This window comes from Carettochelys insculpta, chromosome 31, assembly GCF_033958435.1.
Source record: "Carettochelys insculpta isolate YL-2023 chromosome 31, ASM3395843v1, whole genome shotgun sequence".
Taxonomy (NCBI): Eukaryota; Metazoa; Chordata; order Testudines; family Carettochelyidae; genus Carettochelys; species Carettochelys insculpta.
The window spans coordinates 3,425,397-3,449,525 of NC_134167.1; the positions used below are offsets into that span (position 1 = coordinate 3,425,397).

The window sequence follows — 24,129 nt, forward strand, 5'->3', positions numbered from 1 at the left end:
CTTGCCCTCATGTAGGCTGAAAATGTGAGATCCATGTGGCTTCTGTGACTCATCTCCTCTTGTCCCAAGTGGATTTCATCTAAAGGAGCAATCCAGTCTGAGAAACCGCCAGTGCATGCACACAATTGGAGAGACCCCTTTTAAAACCTCAGCTCTTACTGGTGGGAAGGCAGGAGGAAGAGGAATAGCTCAGTGCCTTGTATGCTAGCCTGGGACTCAGAACAACTGGGGTCCATTCCATTCTCTGCAAGCCACAGAACCTCCTGTGTGCAACCCTGGGCAAGTCACTTTGGGTGTGTCTACCCTGCAACTGAAGGTGTGACTGCAACACACAGCAGGGCTGAGAGCCACCCCAGTCCTGGGGCAAGGTGGGAGGGGAGCCCAGCTCTGTGCCCTTCAAGGGGCGAGGCCAAAGGTGGAAGGGGTAGGGCCTAGGGCTGCCCGCCTGTGCACCACTCAAATCACAATACTGGGCCTCCCCATCTTTCCCTCACTGCCACAACACTTCCAAAGGCCCAGCGTTCCAGCTGCCGCTGCCGGAGTAGCGGCAGTGGCAGCCAGAGCTCCAGGCTCCTTTAAAAGGCTGAGCGCCAGGGCAATTGTACCCCTGTCAGCGGGCCTGGTGACACAAGTAGACATACATGGACCAGCTTTAATCTAGTTGGCGGGCGTACCGGTTGGTGGTGTAGATATGGTGGTATGGGCTAACAAGCTGAGTAGTCACCTGTCAGGGGCACCGGGTATGTTAGTACCTGGGCTGTATATTAAGGATGGCAATGCACAAATACATTGCTGTGATAATACGAATTTCGGGCCAAGTTCATTTTTATGCTTCCCTGGCCAAATCCTCAGTTGGTGTAGATTAGCCTTGCTCCAGCCCAGGCATGTGAGTGAAGGGGCAACGCAAGTCATGCCTAAAATGCAAAGACAGTAGCTGTTTCCCTCTCACCCTTACCCCTTTGCAGCATGCTAAATTCTGCAGCACAGCATGGAAAAATGCAGCCGTGACTGGCAAATGCTGAGTGATGGGGGATCTTGGATTGTGCACACATTGTAAAGTTTCCTTTGGTTATCAGTGGAGAAGAGGTTTTACGCGAGCAGAAAAACTGAAATTAAAAATATGGCTCAGCTCTAGCCAAGGGGGACTTTTTTAAAAAAAAGAAATAGACTAAAAAATATTTAAGCAAAAATATCTCATGCAAAGGAGTTTTTTAACACCCCACCTCCCCTAACATCCTGTTTGTAAAGGTCTGGTCACAATAACTTTGCATTCATACGTATAATATGCTTTTTGTCAGGGAGTATATAAGTCCTTTACATAGTCAGGTAAAGTATCATCGTCTGTCTTGTGAGCTGGAGAAAGGGACACTGAAAGAGTCAGTGCCAGAAGGTTAGTGGGAGAGTGGGGAACAGAGTTTCAGGACTCCATGTACTGACTTTGTGTAAGCAAACTCTGTCTTCCCTGCGTCCGTTTATTCAGCTGTGGAGCAAGCCAAGTGGAGAACCCAGGTGCCCAGACTTCCAGTTCCCTGATCTAACCATTCCAACCTGTTGCCTTGGTACAATGCATCCCTAAACTTCCCTTTTTATCCCCAGAACATGGACATCCAGGTGGAAGACGTAAGGATGCGAGGAATCCTTGCTGCCCACCGCAAGCGTGTGCCTGTTACAGAGGGCTATGTGGAGGTGAAAGATGGAGGGACCTGGAAGCAGATCTGTGACAAACACTGGACCACAAATAATTCTCGAGTTGTCTGTGGCATGTTTGGCTTTCCAAGCGAGAGGAAATACAACGTCAAGGTCTACAGGCAAGAGGGGAGCTTTTTATAAGCATTGGTCGGGTTTCATGAACACTCGGGCCTTGTTCAAAAATGCAAATTTCAAATTATAGCCGAGACCCTGGAATTGCACGTACCGCAGCCAATTCCTTCGTTCCTTTGGGTCAGATTTTACTCCGGTGGGAATGTTTTAAAGGTGAGGCACTTCCTCTTGTAACTGGGGGCACAGGAGGCCAGCCTGAGCCCCACCCTTTGAGACGATCAAGTGTATTTATCTCTTTTAAAGTCAGACAAAAATGGAGTTGATCCACTAAGTCTATTTCCAGCTACTAGACAGCCCAACTGTTCCCTTTGCTTTTCCTTCCTTTCCCGTGGGTTAAGGCAGGGTAAGAAGACTTTTTACATTGGGCCCCTCTTTTCATCTTAGCAATTAGCAGGGCCCCCCAACCTGTCTAATGCCATCCAAATCAATGGGAATTTCGGCCACGTTCACATAAAAATCCCTTTTGGCCCATGTAAGAAGATAAGTCTGTAGAATGTAAAGAGCTTTATGAATCGGTAGCCAGGCATAACAGTAACACACTTTCAGCGAGGTGGACGAGCCGGAGACCCAGCAGCGATCGTGCTCTGCCCCCCTTATGCAATTTCACACTCCCCCTCGTTTCCTCCCCTCCGGGTAAAGGTACTGACATGGGCTCTGTGCGTGTATGTGACGGCTCCGTGACTACGGTCCCAGTTCTGCACTTCGTTCTTCATGCAGACCCATCAGTCTCACTGAGAGACTGAGCCCATACAAAGATCTATCTGCTTAGATCCAATTGCAGGATCAAGGCTGGTGCTTGCGGTGATGCTAGTTTTAATGGGTTGGAATTGGCATTGCAATAAGATGGGTCTTTGTTTCGTCTCGTAGCGCACAGAATTTATGGTTTCGTGTCTAAGATAAAATGTTTACCTAGGGCTTACCAAGCTTCTCTGGCATTTGCCTGTCACCTGGGTTCACCCTCTGTAGTTCCGGAGCATCTGCCTACTCAGTCCATGAATTTAAGGATTGTGAGTCAGCTGCTGGTCGGAGGCTGTTTGCGCTGGAGACATTTTCCAATAGGTTTCCCATTGCCCAGCTCCACTGAAGTTAGCAGCCTTGGGAGCTCTAAAACAGATGGGCTGCTGCTAACTGTCTTCCTTGCATCAAGCACTATGTCAGCTAGCCCTGCTCTAAGCCCGGTAAGAGGACAACGCTGCTTGAAAGGTCAGCAGCCTAGGCTTCCCAACACTGCTGCTGCCGCCCATGGAATTGAAATGACGTTCGTCCTGGTGGAACATGGTTCATGTGTCCCTGGTGTAAGGAGGCTTTACTGCTGCTCCAGAGTGTGCTCTCTTGCAAGGCCCAAGGAGAGCGTAAAATGCGGGAGGAGAGTGGTGAGTCCTGAGGAACAGCCTGCAGTGTCCTCCTGGCCTCATGCAGAGCAAAGCTAGCAGGAGTTCGGACAGCCCTCTCCCAGCTAGCGTGCTGAGATTTGTTTTTGTCTCCAGCCAGTAACATAAGCACATTTATGGCTTATAATAAATAGGCACTGGGGCAGCTGCAAAACGACTTATGCTAAGAAATCATCCAGATGCTCCATCCGTGGCCATGATCTATGGAGCTGGACCAGGGACTAAGCCAACAGAGGAGAATTTTATTTCCCAGAAGCAATTGTTGTTGTTTTTCTGCTTGTTCCTTTAGCTCACCGGAGAGCTGTTTCTCTGGGTTCCTGTTGGAGTTGACAGGCTGAGTTCATGTTTCCCATTAATCAGATGAAGATGAGGAGGCCCTGGGGCTGGAAACCCATGAAGTGGCATCGCTGCACAACTGAAGAACCCAAACTAGAATTTTTGGTTTCTGACATCTAAGTAATACAAGCAGTGAAATAACAGTTGCTACCAGGTGGTCTCATGTTTCGTTCTGGACTTTTGGAGTAGAGGAATATGTGTTTCCATCCGTGTGCCTTGGATCATAATCGTCGTTGTGCTCCTGCCCTGTACAGCAGAATCCCTGTCACTAGAGGTTTTTGAGAACAGATTAGACGAGCGTCCGTCGGGGATGGGGTTATATAGCCTTAATACTTCCTCAGTATGTGGGGGTGGACTAGTTGACCTCTTGAGGTCTTTTCCAGCCCTACGATTCTATATTTCTGTGCGCATCATGCCTTTGGGCTCTCTGAGGGTCATGTTTCTAGGTGCATGCAGTCTCTTTCCCTGTGTTCTCTAGTAAGGATTCGGGCATTTGCCTTTAAGCACTGAGTTAAGTCCTGCGTATCTGATGTGTTCAGATGAGTAGTTATGGATGAGCTAAAACATACTGTGGATTGATGTGTATTGTAATAAGTACACACCGTGTGCATGTGTGTGAGGATATTCAGGTCAGGGACTTTTGCATATCTCTGGTGCATATAAAAATACATCTTTATTAAACCCATTATGTGGATGGCAGAAAAATATGGCAGTGGCACTGAGCCTGACTTACGGAGCTGCTACGTGTCTGCAGCTGCCCTGGACCATAACTGGAATTGTGGATACTCTGAATACCAACCCCTAAGTGACTTTTCCAAAGCATGCCATGAGTCAGTGGCAGAGAATCTGGAGTCCTGCTGCCTGCTGTCCCATCCCCCCACCTTGTATCGTGGGGACCTTGTACCTGTGTGTTGTTGAAAGGCAAAAGGAAGGACTTGTATTTGAGCTGTTGACACACAAATGGAGAGAGGTGGAAAATATGTTGAATATGTGACTGGCCTGTCACATCTGAAAGAATTGTTTCCCTTGCCGTGGCATTTCATGTGTGCCCAAAGTTACTGGACGCTTGCATTTAATGCATTAATTAAACCACCTTCTCACAGCAAAGCGGTATTGAACACTGGCTGGCCGGATCTAAGTAAAACTCTATTTCCTGACACGTGGTCCAGTGTAAAACCTGGGCTGGTGTCTTCAGGAGTGGTCACTCTGAAGTCCTGCTCAGGCATCCTGGCTATGAGTCATCCTGTATCCAGCTCATCCTCCATTCAGTAGCTTATTCCAGTCACTTTCTGGTCCCGTTGCATAGTGGTTTGAGGAAAGAGATTCCATCCCTCCCTGGTCATGTGGAACGAGCTTCTTTTCCATGTGTGTATCAGTCCCTGTAATGTTTTTCTCCTGTCTCTGGCTTCCCACGGCATTCTTGGTAAATAGCCTTTTCCTGGGAGTGGAAACTTTCCCCCTGCTCTGCCACAGCTGGGTAACCAGATTTCCGATCTGGTTTCTAAACTGGCTTCGGAAGGCTGCACCCCGCATCCATCCACAGCAATTCCCTTTCCTGCTAACTGCAGGGTGGCAGGCTGTGCCAGCAGATACTAGGCTTTGCTCTTGCAGAACCATGGGAGGTGAAATAATTTGCAGATGGATCCTGCTTGGTGGGGGAGCTTAGCTCATCATCTTGCTGCCAAAGTTCTATTCCTCAGTATAACTTAGCTTCTATGTTTGACGGCACAACTTCTGTTAAGAGACAAAATGAACCTCACTGTTCCCCATGTTCCTGTTGCTCCTTCAAAGCTATTTATTTAAGAGCATTGATAAAATCTTTCAAAACCCCAGTTTTGATGGGTGAAGTGGGGAAAGATAGATTTCTGGTTGGACATCCTGAACCCCTGCACCTTTCACTATAGTCAGCAAGAGCTCAGCCCGGCCATGGTTTGCCCAAGATCATCAGGAGAGGATAAGATCTGGGAACAAAACTCAGGAGCTCCTGGCTTTCTGGCCTGTATTCTTCCCAAACCATTCCTTTCTCTTCTGTGACTGGGAACTGCCTTCAGCCTTGAGATCATACATCGGTGTTTGGATTTATGGTGCACTGCTTAGCACCTCTGTTTGGAGAATAAACCTCTCCTGGTTCTTACTGGAAAAGCAAGATCCCCAGAGCTTTGGCAGAAGGCAACAGATGGTCAGCTCCTCTGTCCTGCTGCACGAGGCTCCAGAAAAGATATGTGCTAACTTGTGCATGGGCCTGCCCAAGAGGAGAGCAAACCAGGGGTGAAGATGCTTTCTTTCAGTGGAGCCAGAAACTGGTGTGTCAAGTAATGTTTCCTCTAATCTTTTCTATCCAGGTGCAGAATAATGTTTCTCTGCACACCAATACATGTGAATGTGCACCACCACTGGAAACAAAACCTAGCTGTGGGAGCTCTGCTCATCAGCTGGGAGCATTTGCTTCTTTCCTGAGTAGCCACACACAACTTCCAGGGAACACTGGTTCAGGCCCACTGAATCCAGGTGTGGAGGGGGTAATAGGAGAGTGTATGTGATTGATTTTCTGGAAATCCATCTAAGGATAGGATTAGTTTTCCCTACATTCCCGTGATGCTTGCCTGTAGCTGGAGGCCAAAATCTTTATTCAAATGACTTTGGCTCTGGTAGTGTTACTCCTAATTTACCTCAGCATGCGTGAAATTTGAATAGGGGCCTTCCACATCACCGGTGCCAGAGTCTTCCATAGCCTATTGGGTAGTCAGTGGGCCTTTAAGGGCATTTTTTCTCTGCACCCTTAGAAAATCCAGAATCTGTCCAGGGAGGCGAGATGGCAGGAGGCCCAGGGCATTTTCTCGGTATTAACAACCCACTTACTAGGAGTCTGAATGCCAGCCAGATGGAAATACTTCAAGAAATTCCCCAGAATGAAATCATTATTTGAAATAATGAGATAGCCCTTCCTTTGTTTTTATAAGGCAGACCCACATCCCTTGCCTGCCTATCAAATTCATCTGACTTTTTGTACTTGTGTGGCAGGGTCAAGGGTTGCCAGTGTAAATGCTTTTCATGCTTGTATTTTTCTCGTACAAAACTAAGGCCAGGACAGCCAGCTCTCGTCAGTATAAATATTTCAGCATTGGGCAGATTCTAATCTCCATTTGATTGGGAAACAAAAAAAAAAAAAAAAAAGGGAGGGGGCAGGGGGCAAATTCTGCTGTCAGCTGTACCAGGGTGAATTGAACAGTGACTTCATTCTTGTTGCTCCGGATTTAAACCAAAGTGATCAGTTATTAAGTGGTTGACTGGGGTCACCGTCTGCCGGGATTTTCGGCTGCGTAGAGGAAGTAAGAACACTATTCTTACTGCCTTTCAATCCTAGGCTTCAGTCCAAAGTGGGACTGGAAGTTCCTGCTGGCCCAAATCCATCCTTCGTTTCCTTGTTTGCCCTGGATCTGCCTTCAGTGTGTTTCATTTCTCAATCAGATGCTGACTGTTACTTTTGCAATGTAGCTGTGGGGTCCCCTTTAAACTTGCACCAGGGAGATTCAGTTGGAGGTGGAGATGGAGGATGGAAAGAGCAACTGGAATGGATCTTTTTTAATTTTGTTGTTCCAATGAAATTTCAGATTTTTGCCATCCAAAACCAAAACAAAGCTTGATTTGTTTGTCCCAGTCTTCTCACAGTTTGACGTTTAAAAATGATCTGTCCATGCTGGGTGCGAATTTACTAGTGGGAAAAGTTTTTGGTTTGTTTGTGGGTCTTTCGTTAGTTTTCTTTAGCAGCCTTGTAGGCCTTTATTTACAAGACAGACCCTTCTCCCCTGCCATGAAGATGTACTAGCTCTGAAGGAATTAGTTCAAGGAAGATGAAAAAGCAGTCAAGTAGCACTTTAAAGACTAACAAAATAATTTATTAGGTGAGCTTTCGTGGGACACAATTCCCATGAAAGAAGAATTCCACAGAGACTTTAACAATCTGCACCACACCGTCAGCTTGGCTACGTCTACACGTGCACGCTACATCGAAATAGCTTATCTCGATGAATAGCATCTACATGTCCTCCAGGGCTGGCAACGTCGACGTTGACGTTGGGCAGCACCACATCAAAATAGGCGCTGCGAGGGAACGTCTACACGCCAAAGTAGCACACATCGAAATAAGGGTGCCAGGAACAGCTGCAGACAGGGTCACAGGGTGGACTCAACAGCAAGCCTGTCCCTTAAAGGGCCCCTCCCAGACACACTTGCACTAAACAGCACAAGATACACAGAGCCGACAACTAGTTGCAGACCCTGTGCATGCAGAATGGATCCCCAGCTGCAGCAGCAGCAGCCAGAAGCCCTGGGCTAAGGGCTGCTGCGCATGGTGACCATAGAGCCCCGCAGGGGCTGGAGAGAGAGCGTCTCTCAACCCCTCAGCTGATGGCCGCCATGGAGGACCCCGCTATTTCGATGTTGCAGGACGTGGATCGTCTACACGTTCCCTACTTCGACGTTGAACGTCGAAGTAGGGCGCTATTCCCATCCCCTCATGGGGTTAGCGACTTCGATGTCTCGCCGCCTAACGTCGAAGTTAACTTCGAAATAGCACCCAACACGTGTAGCCGTGACGGGCGCTATTTCGAAGTTGGCGCCGCTACTTCAAAGTAGCGTGCATGTGTAGATGCAGCTCTTGTGCCTCAATTACTCCACATGAGAGAGACATTTCCTGGACACTACAGTATAAATCAAGGATGGCCTGATCGGTACCACAGTGTACTGGAAACCCACTAATCACTATACTAACCTACATCCTTCTAGCTTCCATCCTGCACACATAACTAGGTCCATTGTTTGCAGTCAAGCCTTTAGGTACAATCTCATTTGCTCTGATCCTGCTGACAGAGACCAAAAACTACAAGATCTTTACCAAATATTCATAAACCTGAATTACCCACCAGGAGAAAAAAAAAAAAAAAATCGACAGGGCAAGACAAATACCCAGAGACCAGCTACTCCAAGACAGGCCTAAAAAAGACAAGAACAGAAAACCACTGGTCATCACCTACAGTCTCCAACTCAAACCCCTGCAATGCATTATTAAAGACCTACAACCTATTCTTAATCAGGATGCCACACTCCAGATGGCCCTAGGTGACAGGCCTGTTCTCTCCTACAGACAACCTCCCAACCTTATGAGGATTCTCGCCAACAGCCACAGTCTACACGACAGGAACACCAGTCCTGGGACTTTTCCTTTCAATAAAGCCTGCTGCCAGCTTTGTCCACATATGTATTCTGGGGATACCATCACTGGATCTAACCAGGTTATTCACAGAGACACGGACACATTCTCATGTTCCTAAACTAACATCATATATGCCATCATGTGCCAACAATGGCCAGATGCTTTGTATATTGGACAGACTTCTAACTCCCTTAGACAAAGAGTTAATGGGCACAAAACAGACATCGAAACACTCCTGATCCACAAACCTGTTAGCTGGCATTTTAATGGAGTGGGCCATTCTGTTAATGACTTAAGAGTTTGCGTGTTACTGAAGAGAAATTTTTACAACACCCTTCAAAGAGAGGCTGCTGAACTCTCTTTCATATTCAAGTTCGACACATTAACACATGGTTTGAACCGAGACTGGAATTTTCTGGGTCACTATAGGGGCTCGTTTGCATACTTGGCTTAATCTAATTCATGACTCCCCCTCCCCCCGCCCCTCTGCTCGCTGATTTGCTCACCTTGATGATGATGTTTCTGATTTGCCCACCGTGATTACTGTTTTTGGTTCTCTGTGCCTTAAATATTGAGTCTGTTCAGGTCTGGCTCGGGTCTGAAGAAGTGGATCTGTCCCATGAAAACTCATCACCTAAAAAATTATTTTGTGAGTCTTTAAAGTGCCACTGGACTGCTTGTTTGTTTTGAGAGTATATAGGCTAGCACGGCTTCCTCTCTGTTACTAGTTCTAGGAAGGTTGCAGCTCCATATCTATGAACCATTCCAGCCTAGACACCTCTGCTGAGACTGATTGCAAAGATAGGCAATTAGACCCTATTGTTGAATTGTGGGTTCTGCCACTTTTGGACAGCTGCCCATGGGGAAAGGGACTGAGGTTGTCCACTGCATTTTGTGTGGCCCCTCTGAATGTAAAGCATTTGCTAGAAACATAGCTGTAGTCTTCAGTCAATCCAGGGTTCTTTTAAAATTGCAACTGCAGTATTTTTCTCAGCAACTTCTTGTGACAGGGAGTCCCACAGGCTGGCTGTGCAGTGAATGATTTCCTTTGCTAGTGCCCCATTTCCTTTCTCTTTCAGGATATATGCCAGCAAGAGGAAGCAGAAATACTGGGCTTATTCTATGGACTGCACTGGCAGCGAGACTCACATCTCTAGCTGCAGACTGGGCCACCGCCTCAGTGTGAATGCCAGGAACGTCACCTGTGAAAACGGGATGCCTGCTGTGGTGAGCTGCATCCCTGGGCGTGCCTTTGCTCCCAGCAGCCACAGCGGCTTCCGAAAAGCCTTCAGGCAAGAGGTACGGCAAAAGATCCAGCCATCCCAGCGTAAAGAGCTTTGTCATTAGGAGGGGTTAAACTGCGCGAGTGCAATCCCACTGTTGGACCTGTGACAATATCACAAATTAAGCAAATTTCATCCAGCTCAAATAACAATGCAAATTAGCCTAATGAACGTGGAGTAGTTTACTGTGAATCACACACACGTTCTTGTCCGCAATACAGGCCCCAAATCTACAAAGACTCATCCAGGCGCATAGCTTTGCCTACTGAGTGGTCCATCTACTTCACTGGAGCTGTTCACAGTGCATAAAGTTTAAGCATATAAGTAAATCCTTGGAGGATCCAAGCTATAGTCTGTTTGGACACACATTTCTGTGTGACTAATGGTACAACTACGTGCCATTCGTTCAGAAACATTGGTGGTGGTGGTAGAGCTGGATGAACTTAGTTTGATTTAGAAATCTCTGTGAAAACTTTCATCTGTTTCACATTTCAGCCAAAAGTTAAAACAAAACAAAGGCGGGAGGATTTTGACAACTTGGTCCTTGTTCTTCAATGGGCTGTAGAGCTGGTTAGAATTTTTTGAATTCCTGTCTAATGCTGAGCGGGTTAAAAGCATTGGAAGGGAGATGTAATTTAGTTCCTTTGAGGGTTTTACCAACTCAAATAATTATTTATCATTTGTGTGCAACTTGTGTTTCAAGACCTCTCCCCACATCAGGACTGTGCTGTGCTAGGTGCTGTACATAGAATGCCCCTACCAGGAAAAGCTTACAGCTGAAGACTCCAGTCTGCAAATTGTTCTGCCTGGGTATCCCTCCATTGATCTCAGTCTGCCTTTGCAAGGAGCTAGTTGCAGGATCAAGGCCAACGTAGACAAGACAAAGGATAGGAGCAGAAGGGTAGCTGAGGCACAGAGAGACTCTATGTCCACATCGCAGGACCTGTGTGAGATGGCAGTTTGGGTAGATCTATCCAAGGTAGCTTTTAATCTAGTTAAGTCAGAACAGTGATGGTACAGCAGCACAGGCTGTATAAGCTCCCCTAGAATCCTGGGTAATCGTTGGAACCACTGAGCCACACTGCCACAGCTTTGCTGCTCTGGTATCCAAGCCACTTCAGTCCAAGCTAGTTCATGATGCTGACACAAGCTGCAGTCAAACCCCAGGACTGCAGTGCAGATGGGCCCTAAGCCATTTACCCAGCATCAGTGGTAGATGTAGGCATAGAACCCAAATCTCTTGAGTCCCAATCCAATGCCTTTTAAAACAAACAAACAAACAAAAAATCTCCTGCCTCATACGTGATCCCTGCTTTGAGCCTTGCAGTTTTCGGTGCCCTTCCCCTCCACCAGCAGAGCTTTATCCCAATAGGTAGGTTGGGTGGGACATGCAGCCTCTGGCCGCCCTGCTCTTCTAATGCAGGGTGTTGTGCTCCAGATGCTGTGGGATTCACTTAGCGCTGAAGCTGCCAAGTCAGTACACAAGTAGGAAGAAAATACTTGTTCTCTTGAGGCCAGTTGAACAGTTGCCTGTCTGCTGCTGGGCTGGCTGCCTTGCAGTTGGTTTGGCTCCACTGGGTAATCTTTCACATATTACAGATAATCGGAGAGCTTGGCTCTTTTGTGCCTTCTGCTGACAAGTCCCGCAGAGTGACACAAGATCCTAGCACGGGCGACTGTTTGGATTTTAAGGGGGTTTAGTCCTGGGGAGCTGAGCCAAAGTGACCCCACCCTTGGAGAATGAAGACGTGTGTCCTCCCACACATCCCCGCCCCCAAGCTGATCACAAGAGTGTGATGCCTGCCAGCCCATTGCCATGAGGGCAGCCTGGGGGCTAGAACTGCAGTCCCTATTTGGCCTCTTTGCTGAGCCTGCCAACGAGTATGTCAGCAAGAGCAATGGTGGGGATGGTCATGTGGACACCAGGACACAGACAAACTCGATTCACAAAGTTCACCAAAATGAAATGGGAAAGGCATTTGGTCCCTGCTAAGCTGTACTGGATTCAAGCTATTGGCTGAAGTCTGGGTTTTTTGCACAGGCAATGTTAGGCATGTGAAAAACAGCATGGCCTAGTTAATAGATCACTAGAATAGGTGTCAGGAGACAGGGATTCAGTTCCCATATCTGCCACTGACTTGCTGAACAACTTTGGCAAGTTACATTCACTCTCCATCCTTCTGTCCCTGGCCACCTTTTATCCACCTGGTCTGTCCAGACCATAAGTCCTTCAAAGAAACATGTCTCCGATTATATCTGCACAAGGCCTGAAACAATAGAGCTTTGACCTTGGTTGGGCCATTGACTATTCACATGCTTGAAGTGTGTGGTCAAGTGTTAACAGGATCTGAGCCTCAGAGGTGAAAGGTTCTGTAAACCATGGCTACTCTTCTGAGCTGTTCACATCTCCGATTAATTGTTTAAACACACATGAAGGCTCTGGATGTCCTTCAGCTGACCTGAAGGGCTCTCTGCATCTCCAGTTTTAAACACTTGATGTTCTTTGGGTTCAGGCCTCCCACAAGTCACCTCCCGTTCACTTACTTTTGGCAGCCTTCACATCCTCCAGCTGCCATACCAACCACTTATCTCTCTAGTTAGAAGATAATGGGCAGAGTAGAAAAAGGTTTTAATCATCCCAGGGACCAATGCTGAATTAAATCTATCCTGGGCTGGATTTGAACCATAATAAACTGCAGCAACAAAAGACTCTTTAGCCTATTCCAAGGATCTTGACTCATCCTTCCTCCATAGTCAGCTAAAAGGAGGGATTGAAAATGGGAAACTGAGGCACAAAGTGGCATTGGCTTACCCTAAGTTACAGAGGGAGATTGTGTCAGAGCTGGGAAAGTACCCAGATCTCCTGACTCCCAGTCTAGTGCCTTAACCACAAGATCATTCATCTGTTTTTCCTGGCATTTAACTGCATATGGTAATTCTTCAGTAATATCACCTCTGTGTAATCATACCTATGGTGTGATGTCTGGAACTGCACTTACCAAGCCAAAGGTATACGATTGATGTTGTGCTATCTTGGGCAGCTTTGGCTGGCTTTGATTTTCCCCGGGCTCAGGGTGGCAGACATGTCTTTTCCACTGCATGTTATAATTATGTTGGGTGTTTTCTTCTGCCGAGTCAAATATTTCTGAGTCCTTAAACGTCGGTAACATCACTGTCCGGCGGGTATCTCGGGAATCCACTGTGGAATGCCTTCTGGGATAGCCTATGGAACAGATGATCTTTTTTCATAGGATTGCAGGGACATGAAGGGAAGGGTTTACTAGGGAATGGTGCTATTTTTGCCCTCTAAGTGTGATGCAGGTGAGCTACCGTGGGTTTCTATATTATCATATACTTTACAGTACAGTTCTTTGACTGGGGATTCTCAAAGCACTTTAGATACCTAATTAATGAAGTCTTGCATGAAGCCTGTGACTTAATATAGGTAGAGTTTTTAACCTTTTTCTGAACAGGAGATTCGTAGTCCATTTTAAACGGAAGGCATTTATTAAGGGAACAGTTGCCTCTATGGACAAACAGGTTTAGCTAAAGATTCAGCTTATTCTTGCCTGTTTTCCAGGGATCCCACCTAGTCTGAAAAGCAGAGACCTCTAGTGACTGAATAATACACAGCAAGTAACCACGTAATTAAGACTATCTCAAAAGGCACCTGTAGCATTCTGGTGTGCGAAGAAAAGAAAAAGTGATTTTGAGGCCACGATCCTAAGGCACAACTCCCACGTACTTTCATGGGGACAGGATCAGGCCTCTAACGTATCAAAGGGTAGATCCAGCACATTTTTAAGATATAATCAGCTGGGATCAATGTTCTAGGACAACAAATTACCACACAACTTGTGAAAAGGCTACATTTATTCCCTTACTAATAGTTACTTAATCTGTAGCCTTTTGGAAGGCAGAATTTCCTCTGCCTTATGGGAAGGCCTGGACACAGTGTACTTGGATGATGCATTGGCTTTCAGTTTATTTAGCCTTTTCTTCTTTTGTTCTTATGAAAGCAGATGTTCACACTATGATTCGAGGCCCAATGTTCTTAACCAAACACGCTAATTGTACCAAATTGGCTGCTGGTGAAAATTGCTGAAGGTCCATTGACTTCAATGACGCAGCGCCGGTGTGTTACCTCTTACCACTGAATACCTGTAAGGAATGAGTTTTCGTTTCACTTGGCCTCTCCTTGTGTTTATCTGCAGCAGGCAGGCCAAACCCTGCCTGGGCTGGTGCAGGACAGGCCACTCCTGGTGCACCCACAGCCCCAGGAATCCTGACAGCTGGGCCAGGATTCTACAGGAAGACCCAGTCACTGCCTGGCATTCATTGCCTTCTTTCTGGGTAGAACCGCCAACCCTCCAGGATTGTCCTGGAGATTCCAGGTCAGTTAAAGATTGTCATGTGATGAAATCTCCAGGAATACGGCCAAACCAAAATTGGCAACCCTCCTTCTACAACGTGCTCATGCACACGCTGCTGCGGGTGACCAGCATGTTAGCTGGCTGTGGATCCTGGCCCCCAGCCTCTGACTCCACCCTCTTGGTGGTGTGGTATGATCAGGCTGATTTGTGAGCCGCAGGCCTGTTCCTGTGTGCTATGAGAGCATCCTGTCTCCTGGCTGTTTGTGCCCTGGGTGGAAAAGGAACCCCTATGCCCTCTTTGCTCCCAAACTCCTGCATTAGAACAGCAGAGATTAAGAGTCGAGCTCGTCTTCTACTCTATTGTACTCCCCATCCCTGTGCACTAGTGGGGACTGTGGAAAAGAAAACATCACTTCATGCATTGTTCCTGAGGTGACCGGTGTGGGGACACTCGGGAATGTACCAGCCAAGTGGTCCTGTCCCGCTCCTGCTCCACCCATGCCCCCGCTTCCTTGCCCCTTGTATGCCTTTTCCACCCATGCCCTGCCTCTTCCCACGGAAGCACCACACTACTTCCAGTGAGTGCAGGGTAATCCCCCCACCCCTTTCCCTGGAGTGGCACAGCCTAGGAGTAGCACTTCCATCATTAAGCTTTTCAGTGTGTGTGTGTGTGTGGCCGCCCAAGCACACAGCTGGTTAGCAGTCTTCCCAAAGCCAGGTTTGTGTTTCTCCTGGTGGTGCACATTTTCACAGGCTTCAGTGCACGTAACGTGATGTTCCACATGTGGATGGGAAAGATTAGAGGGAATATTGGTCGGGTCTGTAGACTAGTGCTTTCAGAAGTGACCTAAGATTGTGTGTGCTGGATGAAAATCAGGTCCCTCCTGTTAAGATTTTCCTGTTGGTCGCTTCTGAAAGTTTGGGTCTAGGTAGTCAAGTTTGTTAGTAAGTTGGTAAGTAACGTGGCCATAACAAGGCCAAAAGTTCCACGAGTAAATAATCATAACCTGTGTCAGTTTCATCCCTAAACAGTGATGTTGCTCCTGGGATTTTTTTATTACAGCAGCCATTGGTGAGGCTCAAAGGTGGGGCCAGGATCGGAGAAGGCAGAGTGGAAGTGCTGAAAAATGGGGTATGGGGAACTATTTGCGATGATCGGTGGGACCTGACTTCAGCCAGCGTGGTCTGCCGGCAAGTGGGCTTTGGGAGTGCCCAGGAGGCTATCACAGGCGCGAGGCTTGGGCAAGGTAAGAACAATGCCAGTGTCATGAGCCATCAGCTCTGGCTACCTTTAGAGATTTCCACAGGGAAGTGAAATCAGATGAACAGGAAGATACATTCAGCTGCATCTCTTAAACCTCAGTAATGTTGTGGACCAGAGCCGAGACCCACAACTCCCACTGAATCCTTAGTGGAAGGGTCATTGGAAGTCAGTGAATTGTAGGAAAAGCTAGTTAGAAAATGGAAGTTTCAGACTGCAGAAATAACAAATTTAGAAAAAAATCCTTCTGAACTGGAACAAAAAGCTGCAATTTCAAAGCATGAACATTAAGAAGTTTGAAACCATCAAATTGCTTTATTTTGATAAGATTGGCACATTTCCTTTTTACTTTTCTATTATATTAAAAGTCAAATTTACATATTGGTCATATGTCTAAACACAATATCAAATTAACGTGTGTACAATATACATTAGTTAATCTCTATTATAATGCTATTTTAATACAATGGTCAAAAGGAAATTCTTATTGAAATGAAATGGAAAAATCCATCAGTGTTTTCCCATAAAGTGTTTTGATTTGATTTTGACAAAATTGACTTTCCTGGTGGAAACCATTCCATTACAGACTTTATGTGCTCAGCAGTAAAACTGGTTGAATTGGAGAGCACAACTGCAACTTTTTCTGAATAATCTCCCCGCCACCCCATTTTATTTGGCTGTAGCTGACATTTTGACCCACTGCTCCTCTAGCCCCTCCCCCAAAAGTTATTGTGTTTCAGAAATGTCAGGCAGTATCCTAGGATTTGGACAAGTGTATGGAACAGAAGGGCTGGAGACAGGCCTTTCACTGATTCAATAAATTCAGAAACATTTAGAGATCTGCACAAACATCAAACCCACCCTACTCAGCCAAGTTTGTTCTCTTAAGGCCCTATCCATGGAACTTGTGACAAAGCAAGAGCTACAGCTGTGTGCAAATGTGGATATGGTCTTATGTTGCCTCCTCTATCTCCTTTCCTTACCCATCTCATGCTCACTTCGACACAGGAAGCAATCAGATTTTGATGAGACTTGCATGTGCAGAGGTCAGTAGTGATGTGCCTTCAATTCAGGTTGTGTGAGAAATAAGAGACGTTGATCTCAAAGGTCATGACTATGTTTGTAGAGTTAACTGTCAGAAGGAACTGCTGTGATCAGCTCGTTTGACCTCCTGCTTCTCACTGACCAGAGGATGTCACTCGGTGACTTCTTGCTTTGAAAGGAAATAATTATCCCCTGATATTTAAGTGAGGATATTAATTCCAATAACTTGCGGTTGAACTAGATAGAGTACATCATTGAGATACCCAGTTTTCATTTAAAGACTTCTCATGTAGGGCTATTGGCCAGACTACTGGCTTCAATGAGAGATACAGGCAAGCTAGGAATGTAGGATAATAGAATTTTAGGAGCTTGAGCTAGAAATTTCCATCTTCCTCCCCTTTCTTTCTATCTGTCACCTGGCTAAGGCAGGATTGTTCCCCACAGGTCATGGTCCAGTGCTTTACGCAGTCTAGGTGATAGAACACGAAGTGCCTTTTCTTCCCCAGGCTGCGTACCAACTACGCTGCCCTCCCTTTGGGAAGGGGTTCTCAAGTGCAGCAGGCACAAATGTTGTCCTTATTATCATCAGATGTATGTGAAATGTCTCATTCCAATCAAAATATTACAAGGACGGGGAGGGAAGGTTTGCAATTTCCGTTATAATTAGGATCTCACTGGAGATCTCTGTTTTCAGAATGTTCCACTCGGTACAAATGTTAATTCCAGAGTCCTGCCTAGTGCCACTGCAACATGCACCGTAAATGAATTTTTCTGTTGGAAAAAAATATACCGCCTTTCCCTCTCGTCCAATCTACAGTGATGGCCAAAGGTCTCAGAAACCTTGGGGACATGGCAGTTGGCGTGAATGGGGAGCATTGCATGATGGGTAAAATGCCATCTAACCAGGGATCCTGCTGAGATCTGTGTGAAATAGTTGCATTGAGCCCCTCCCATCCGGAACTGCCACAGCCTCCAGAAATTGGTGATACTGTTAGCAAGATCAAACTGCACATGCTTCTTGAGCTATTTAACTGGGGGTGATTACAAGAAGGATTTTAATATGATAGAGGTAAAAACCAACACACACAATGCACATGCCCCTTGTGCCGTTAGTGTTTCTCTATTTTTAAATGTAACCCTATGCCCTCTTGAAACAGCAAAATGCAGAGTTAGAAGTATGGAGGAAGAGAACTGTCTGGTTGTCAAGTCAGGTGATTTAATTGGACCTTTCTCTCTCTCGTCCCTGTGATTGCTCTGTGTAGAAGAGAGAAGCATTGAATAGAAAAATGCTTCTGAATTCTGCTACTGACACAGCAGAAGTCTGACAGGTGGTGAGTTCTCCAGACGGATTGCTGAACCACAGCCCACAGAGATTAATGCATGCCTGAGCCACAGCAGTTTCTGCCTCTACCTTCTGCTTAGCTGTAGGGTGGTGGTCAGAGGTTTCTTAGAAAGAGCCCCCACCCACTGCTGTTAAACTAGTTTCTCACACTTGTCTTCCTGAGTCAGCCCTTCCCTTTGAAGGTCAGGTTCAAACGACCAGCTATGCAGATGGGTAAGCTCTTCCTTAATGAGGCCCAGACAAGGCTGGTCTTGTGGTTGAGCCATTAGCCTCAGGAGACCTGCAGGTCTCAGTTTCCTGCCACACACTCCCCAGATGACCTTGGGCAAGTCCTTTAATTGCTCAGTTTCTCAATTTGCCATCTGTAATTCAAGCATGACAATATTGCCGCTGATCCATAAAGATGACCAGCTCTTCAAGGCAGGGAATCTTTTACTGACTGTACATGCAGCTTAATGGGTCTCTGATTTGAGCTGGTTCTTCCACATGCTACTGTAATAAAACCAGAAGAGGGAATCAGACAACAGGTATGGTAGTGGAGTCTGGAGACACAGGCATTGCTGGTCCCCTGGTTTGCCTGCTGGCCATTATGTCCTCACAGTACATCTTCAGTTTCTCCAGTGTCATGGTTACAAATGGACCCACTTGGCACCTATTGATATGTGCAATATTTGAAAAAGGCGATGAGTCTGTCATTGCTGATGTCTGCTTCTCTTAACTTCTCCCTCGAAGAAAAGGGCTGATGAAGTAGATGAGAGAGGGAAACTTACGTTTACTAGCAGGGGGAGGACTTCTCTCTTCACTGGAAGTCATGCTTTCCTCCCTCAGCCCTCTCCAGTTAAAACTGACCGCTAGCCAGCAAATAGCACCTGGAACACCCCGATGCTGTCCACCAACAGCAGCAGAAAGTCTCTATCCCTGCCTCAGGTCCTTGCTACGAAAGCAACCAAAAAGTAGCTGCTAAGGCATGTTGTGTGTTCGTCCTTTCCTGCTGTCTCCTGCAAATAACAATGCAGCATTACTTGGTGCAAGGTGCAGCTTTGTGTAGTCATTTGACATGCTAGGAGCCAAAGTATTTCAGGTATCATTGGCCCAAGCTATGGGTATTGTAGTGTTCTCTGCAGGTCAGATGGAAGAGAGATTTGAACATAGGCTTATCCGTAAACAAGAGAGTGACTTGTGCTTTAGAAATTCCTTGAAAAAGTTCAAATGATAACAACCGAAGAGAACTCTGTTATAATCCTTGTTAATGTTGATGCTCTTGAAATCTTGGACTGCACACCTGCTCTCTGAGATAACTTGTTTGGCTGGGTTTTTAGAAGGGCCAGCACACTTTGTTTTCTTGCCCTGGGGCATGTGTATATGTCCCCATTTAAAACGTCAGGACCTGATCAGCTGCATGTTCCCGTCTGATAAAAACAGCCAAACCCCTGGGTTAGAGTCTTACAATTTCTCCAGCTGAAGTTGGTAAATTACAGAGCAATGGAAACTTGGACTTTTCCTTTATTTCTGGCACTATGTTTAACTATTGGAAATAATGTTTTACCAGTAAAAATAAGTAGCAAAATGGCCTTAACAGAAATCAAGTCCTTTGGGGCGAGTGCATTGAATGTTGGGTTCTATTGTTTACCATTTGCAATAATATAAACTTTTACTGATTTTGAGTTTCCCCTCTTTGTGGGGATGACAGGGAAATAACCACTCTACATTTCTTTCTCTCCAAGGAATGGGTCCCATTCATCTAACTGAAGTGCACTGTATGGGGTTGGAGAAATCCATCACAGACTGCAGTTTCAATGCAGACACACGGGCTTGTAGCCATGGAGAAGATGCTGGTGTGAGGTGCAACATTCCAGCCATGGGTTTCCAGAAAAGGGTGAGAAGCCAAAATGCGGGGATGTAACAAGAGCCCAATGTGTTTGGTAATGTGATCTCTCTCGCTCTCTCTCTCGATACTTCTATGGCCACTTTCACTGTGGTATCCAAGTACCTATAGGTGTTTGTGGGAATAGTCATCCAAAGGAGGTTTTGGAAACCTAGTCCACACAAAACATTAGGAAATACACAACTGGGCATGATCCTGTATTGACAGTGAGAGGGACGTGGGTAACACTTTTAAAAGACCCTAAGTCCCATTTTCAGTAGTGACTTAGAGCCAGATTTTCAAAGGTACTTAGGCACCTAGGTACGTAGTAGAACTTCTCAAAAGCACCTTGGTGCCTAACTGCTGTTGGTGTGGACTTGCCCACCCCAGCTGCTCTGGCTTCATTGCAAACCGTGCCATGTGCTGTCTGCTGGGAACGTCCTTTTCTAAATGGTCCCTTGGAGGTGAGCAGAGAAGATGCTCTGCCGCCTGTGAGTCCATGTCTGTTCACATGTGGAACTAGGTCAGCTGGGAAATTCCAGGCAGAGGCTTTCAGAGAGCTGAATGGATCATTTCTCTCCCTGCAGCTGCGTCTCAAAGGTGGCCGCAACCCCTACGAGGGCCGGCTGGAAGTCCTCGTGGAGCGCAACGGCACTCTGAAGTGGGGCACGGTCTGCAGCCAGAACTGGGGCACGAGGGAGGCCTCGGTGGCGTGTCGCCAGATGGGCCTGGGCTTCGCCCGACACGCCTTTCAGGTACATCTCCTCCCTGTGTTACATGCTCTGCAGGGAGAGGAGTGAGGTGTCCTTTTGCTGTAGCCCTGTGTTTATCCACCAAGCAGGTACAGTACCTGGTGTGCTTCCCTCATGCTGCCCTGCCAGTTTACCTCAGCCCTGCACACCTGTGAAGTGCATGTCAGTTGAGTCTCCAGGGCCCACTCTGTCTTTGGCCTCCCTGCTGAGCATGCCAGCAGCGATGGCGGTTGAGGTGACTGGCGTGTTTATCCACCAGGCTCTGTGGGGACCACTGTTCCACACAGGATTCCCCCATCATCAAACCCATGGAGTAATGGTTTTGCTCACAAGTGTAGAGAGACTCCATGGACCATTCCCTGGAGGTATTCAGCGCCTTCTCTCCCAGCAGTTTGTCCCACCGGCCAGCCACGGAGACAGGAGTGTACTTGCAGAAGCACTAAGGCATCCTGAGGGGTGGTGGTTGTGAGCAGCTCAAGGAAGTGTCTTTAAATCCCAAGGAAAGGCTTTGATGTAGATGAGACCTTGACTCAAGGCTGATGCCAGCTGTGCTCTGCTAGTAGGTTCCTGCTTTTCTCCATCTTCCAAAGCGAATGCATGAGCTCTGCAGGACTGCACTGCCCACAGCCTTCATCCAGGGTGAATCCAAAATGCTCTGGTTTAGCCTTGCATGCACACCGCCTTACAAAGTGCATCACGCTGATGGGTGCAGGGCCAGGCTGCCACCGTACCGGGCACCACAGTAGCCATAGAGATAGAGTAGCTGGAAGCCTAAGTGCATTGTGTCACCTCCGCATCCTACCACTGATCCAGGCCTGCCAACTGGGTTGGGCAAAGGGGACAGCTGCCCCAAGATCCAGCCTTCTTCAGCAGTGGTGGCAGCCGGCGCTCCGGGCCCCTTTGAAATGCTGGTAGTGCAGCTGTGCTGCTCCATGTGGCTGTGGGGTGCCCAGCACCACTGTTCCAGCAGCACTAAGGGTGACTACCCTTGGTCCTGCCCCTTGCAGGGGTGCAGAGCTGGGCCCCCTCCTACTTGGTCTTGGGGCCTGCGGTGGCTGTTGCGCTGGTCAGAGGGGCCTAGTTCTCCAGGTGTGCGGGGAGCGGGTTTTGCCATCGTTTCTCAGGCGCTGGCTCAGCAATCCACCTTCACAAGCTGCTGTTTTGGTTCTTTTTTGTTTATTTTCTTGCGCAGCTGCCAAGCTAAAGCCCAGGGCAGCTGCATCCCTCTAATACTGTCCTTCCCAGTTGCCCAGCTCTGTTGGCACGGCACCAGTAAGCCCGTTTGAAACCAGATATTTTCCTTTAGTTGGGGCCACCGGTATTTAGACTAGAAAAGAGCTTTATGTGAGACCAGAGTGCATTATACACAGAGGCACAAAGCAACAGTGTGGGGAACAGGAGTTAGCACTGTGTCCATAGGGTGGACACATAGATCATTGCTAACAGGCTTAACGAGATGGTGGGTGGCCACAGCAGCAGTGGTCCGGACGGTTCCTGCTCTGCCAGGAACACAGAGTCCCGGCTTTGACACTTCCACAGAGATCGGAATAAGGTGATTTTTACTTTGCCCCTTGCAGATGCCACCAATGTCAGGTCTCAGCCAGTGGGAAGAAGTCTTGGGACTACCAGACAAGGCGATGCCCAGTGACGAATAACCTTGTCAAGGAATCTGGCTGGGTGGGACCTAGCAGCATTGTTTTCCTCTGATTTGTACTGCTACAGTCCATTTGGGGGTTATGCGGATACTGTTCACTATACTCAGAATCTCCTTCTTCTGCAGAGTTCCACCATAGCAAGATCAGGGCCCCACTCTGCTTGGTGCTATACCTAACTGTAGTGAAAGACACTTCCCGCCCATAAATCTTGCCATTTTAATAGGGAAGACTGAGGAAGAGAGTGTTATCTGCATTTTACAGGTGGGTGGGGACCAAAGACACACGAAATTGTGACTTGTCCATGGTCAATTGGCGAGTCAGAAGCGGAGCCAGAAACTAAATCGAGATCTTCTGAGATCCAGATGGGGTCTATAGGTGTTGGACCCTCCTTTCTCCTTAACCACTAAGTCTTGTAACTTCCCTGTGAGACTGAAATATGCGATACCTGGTTTAAGTAAGCTGAGCAGAGAGAGGCAAAGGGCTAACCTGTAGTTACACAGAGGCAGAGCTGGGAATAGGACTAGATGGGTAGGTGAGCTCTTCAGGGGATTTAACACATCTTCCATTCATTTCAAATCCTGCTTTTAAAATCTCAGCTCAGGACCCCAGGATCCTAGACTCCCATTCTGCCCACTAGAGATGCTCCCCTCCTGGTCTCATTCCCAGCAGCCAGTACCTCACAACTTTTGTGTACAGCAAGCTACACTTCTGGACTGTACTGCTGATCCCCATCCTGTAGCCTAGGGGAGTTGAGGTCTGAAAGGATCTGACCTTAAAGTAACGTCTTCTCTCTCTGTGACACTTAACAAGTTTGTTTCTGATAGAAAGAGTTTTGCTTCTAAATACCCTGCTTGTTTACTATAGTCTGGGTTTTCCAAATCTCAACCTTGCCAGGGTCTGAATCCCATTCTCCAGCTGACAGCATCTTGGCCTCACCCCAGGCCAGCCTGGCTGTTAATTCTTCCTGTGGTGTTAAGCATGCAGCAGCATTCTGGTCTCCTGCTGTCCCTTCCCAAAGTGCAGACATTTCAAGGCAGCTGTGGTATATTTACTAGGTGCCCTTCCTAATGTGTCTGCCCATCCCAACTGACCGAGAGGCTGAATTCATAAAGTGGATGGGTTGGGCTGCATGGAGATCTGGATGTAGAGCTGGACTACAGCAAAGCGGAATTTAAACATAGCCAAAAGCAAGGAGTGTTTTTGGCCATGTTTAACTGTGAGCCATGCTCAGCATAAAGGACTCTGAGCCAGGAGTCCTGGGCGACATCTACACCAGACTATTTTGTTGACAAAACTCGCAGAGCATCTACACACAAAATGCATTTTGCCGACAATCTGTTGACAGAACTTGGCACTTCCGCCAACAGCGTTCTGTCTCTCCGCAATGAAGAGCAACACCTTTGTCAACAGTTTCTGTCAACAAAAAGTTCTGTGTAGATGATCTGGGGGGGCCACCTGTCAACAAACTAGGCTCTGGTTCAGCAGGCAGCCCTGTCTGCTGAGCGTCCAGTTGGCTCTCTGTCAACAGACTGGCTAGTTCTTTCAGTCTCCTTTTGTGTGTGGACGTGATCTGTCGACAGATGTTTTGCCGGAAGATGTCTTCCAACAGTGACTTCTGTTGACAGACTGCTGTAGACATAGCCATGGGTTCTACTCCCAGCTCTGGGAAGGAAGTGTCATCTGCTGCCTTAGAGCTGAGGACTGTGAGTCAGATCCCTCAAACATCTATTTTTTGTTCTGCAACATAGTCATTGTGTGGCCTTTGGCGAGTCATTTAATCTCCGTTAAATTATGC

The 24,129-nt window shown here is 47.2% G+C and overlaps 1 protein-coding gene across 1 annotated transcript in view; it reads left to right on the forward strand.

Moving 5' to 3' along the window:
* The window catches only part of LOXL2 (lysyl oxidase like 2), a 71,119-nt gene that overhangs the window by 36,496 nt on the left and 10,494 nt on the right, over window positions 1-24,129 (forward strand). Inside the window, exons 4-8 of the mRNA XM_074981654.1 lie at window positions 1,597-1,808; window positions 9,840-10,059; window positions 15,480-15,663; window positions 19,788-19,939; window positions 20,515-20,682. Of these exons, the coding sequence (XP_074837755.1) occupies window positions 1,597-1,808; window positions 9,840-10,059; window positions 15,480-15,663; window positions 19,788-19,939; window positions 20,515-20,682 (936 nt within the window). The remainder of the gene's footprint in view (window positions 1-1,596; window positions 1,809-9,839; window positions 10,060-15,479; window positions 15,664-19,787; window positions 19,940-20,514; window positions 20,683-24,129) is intronic.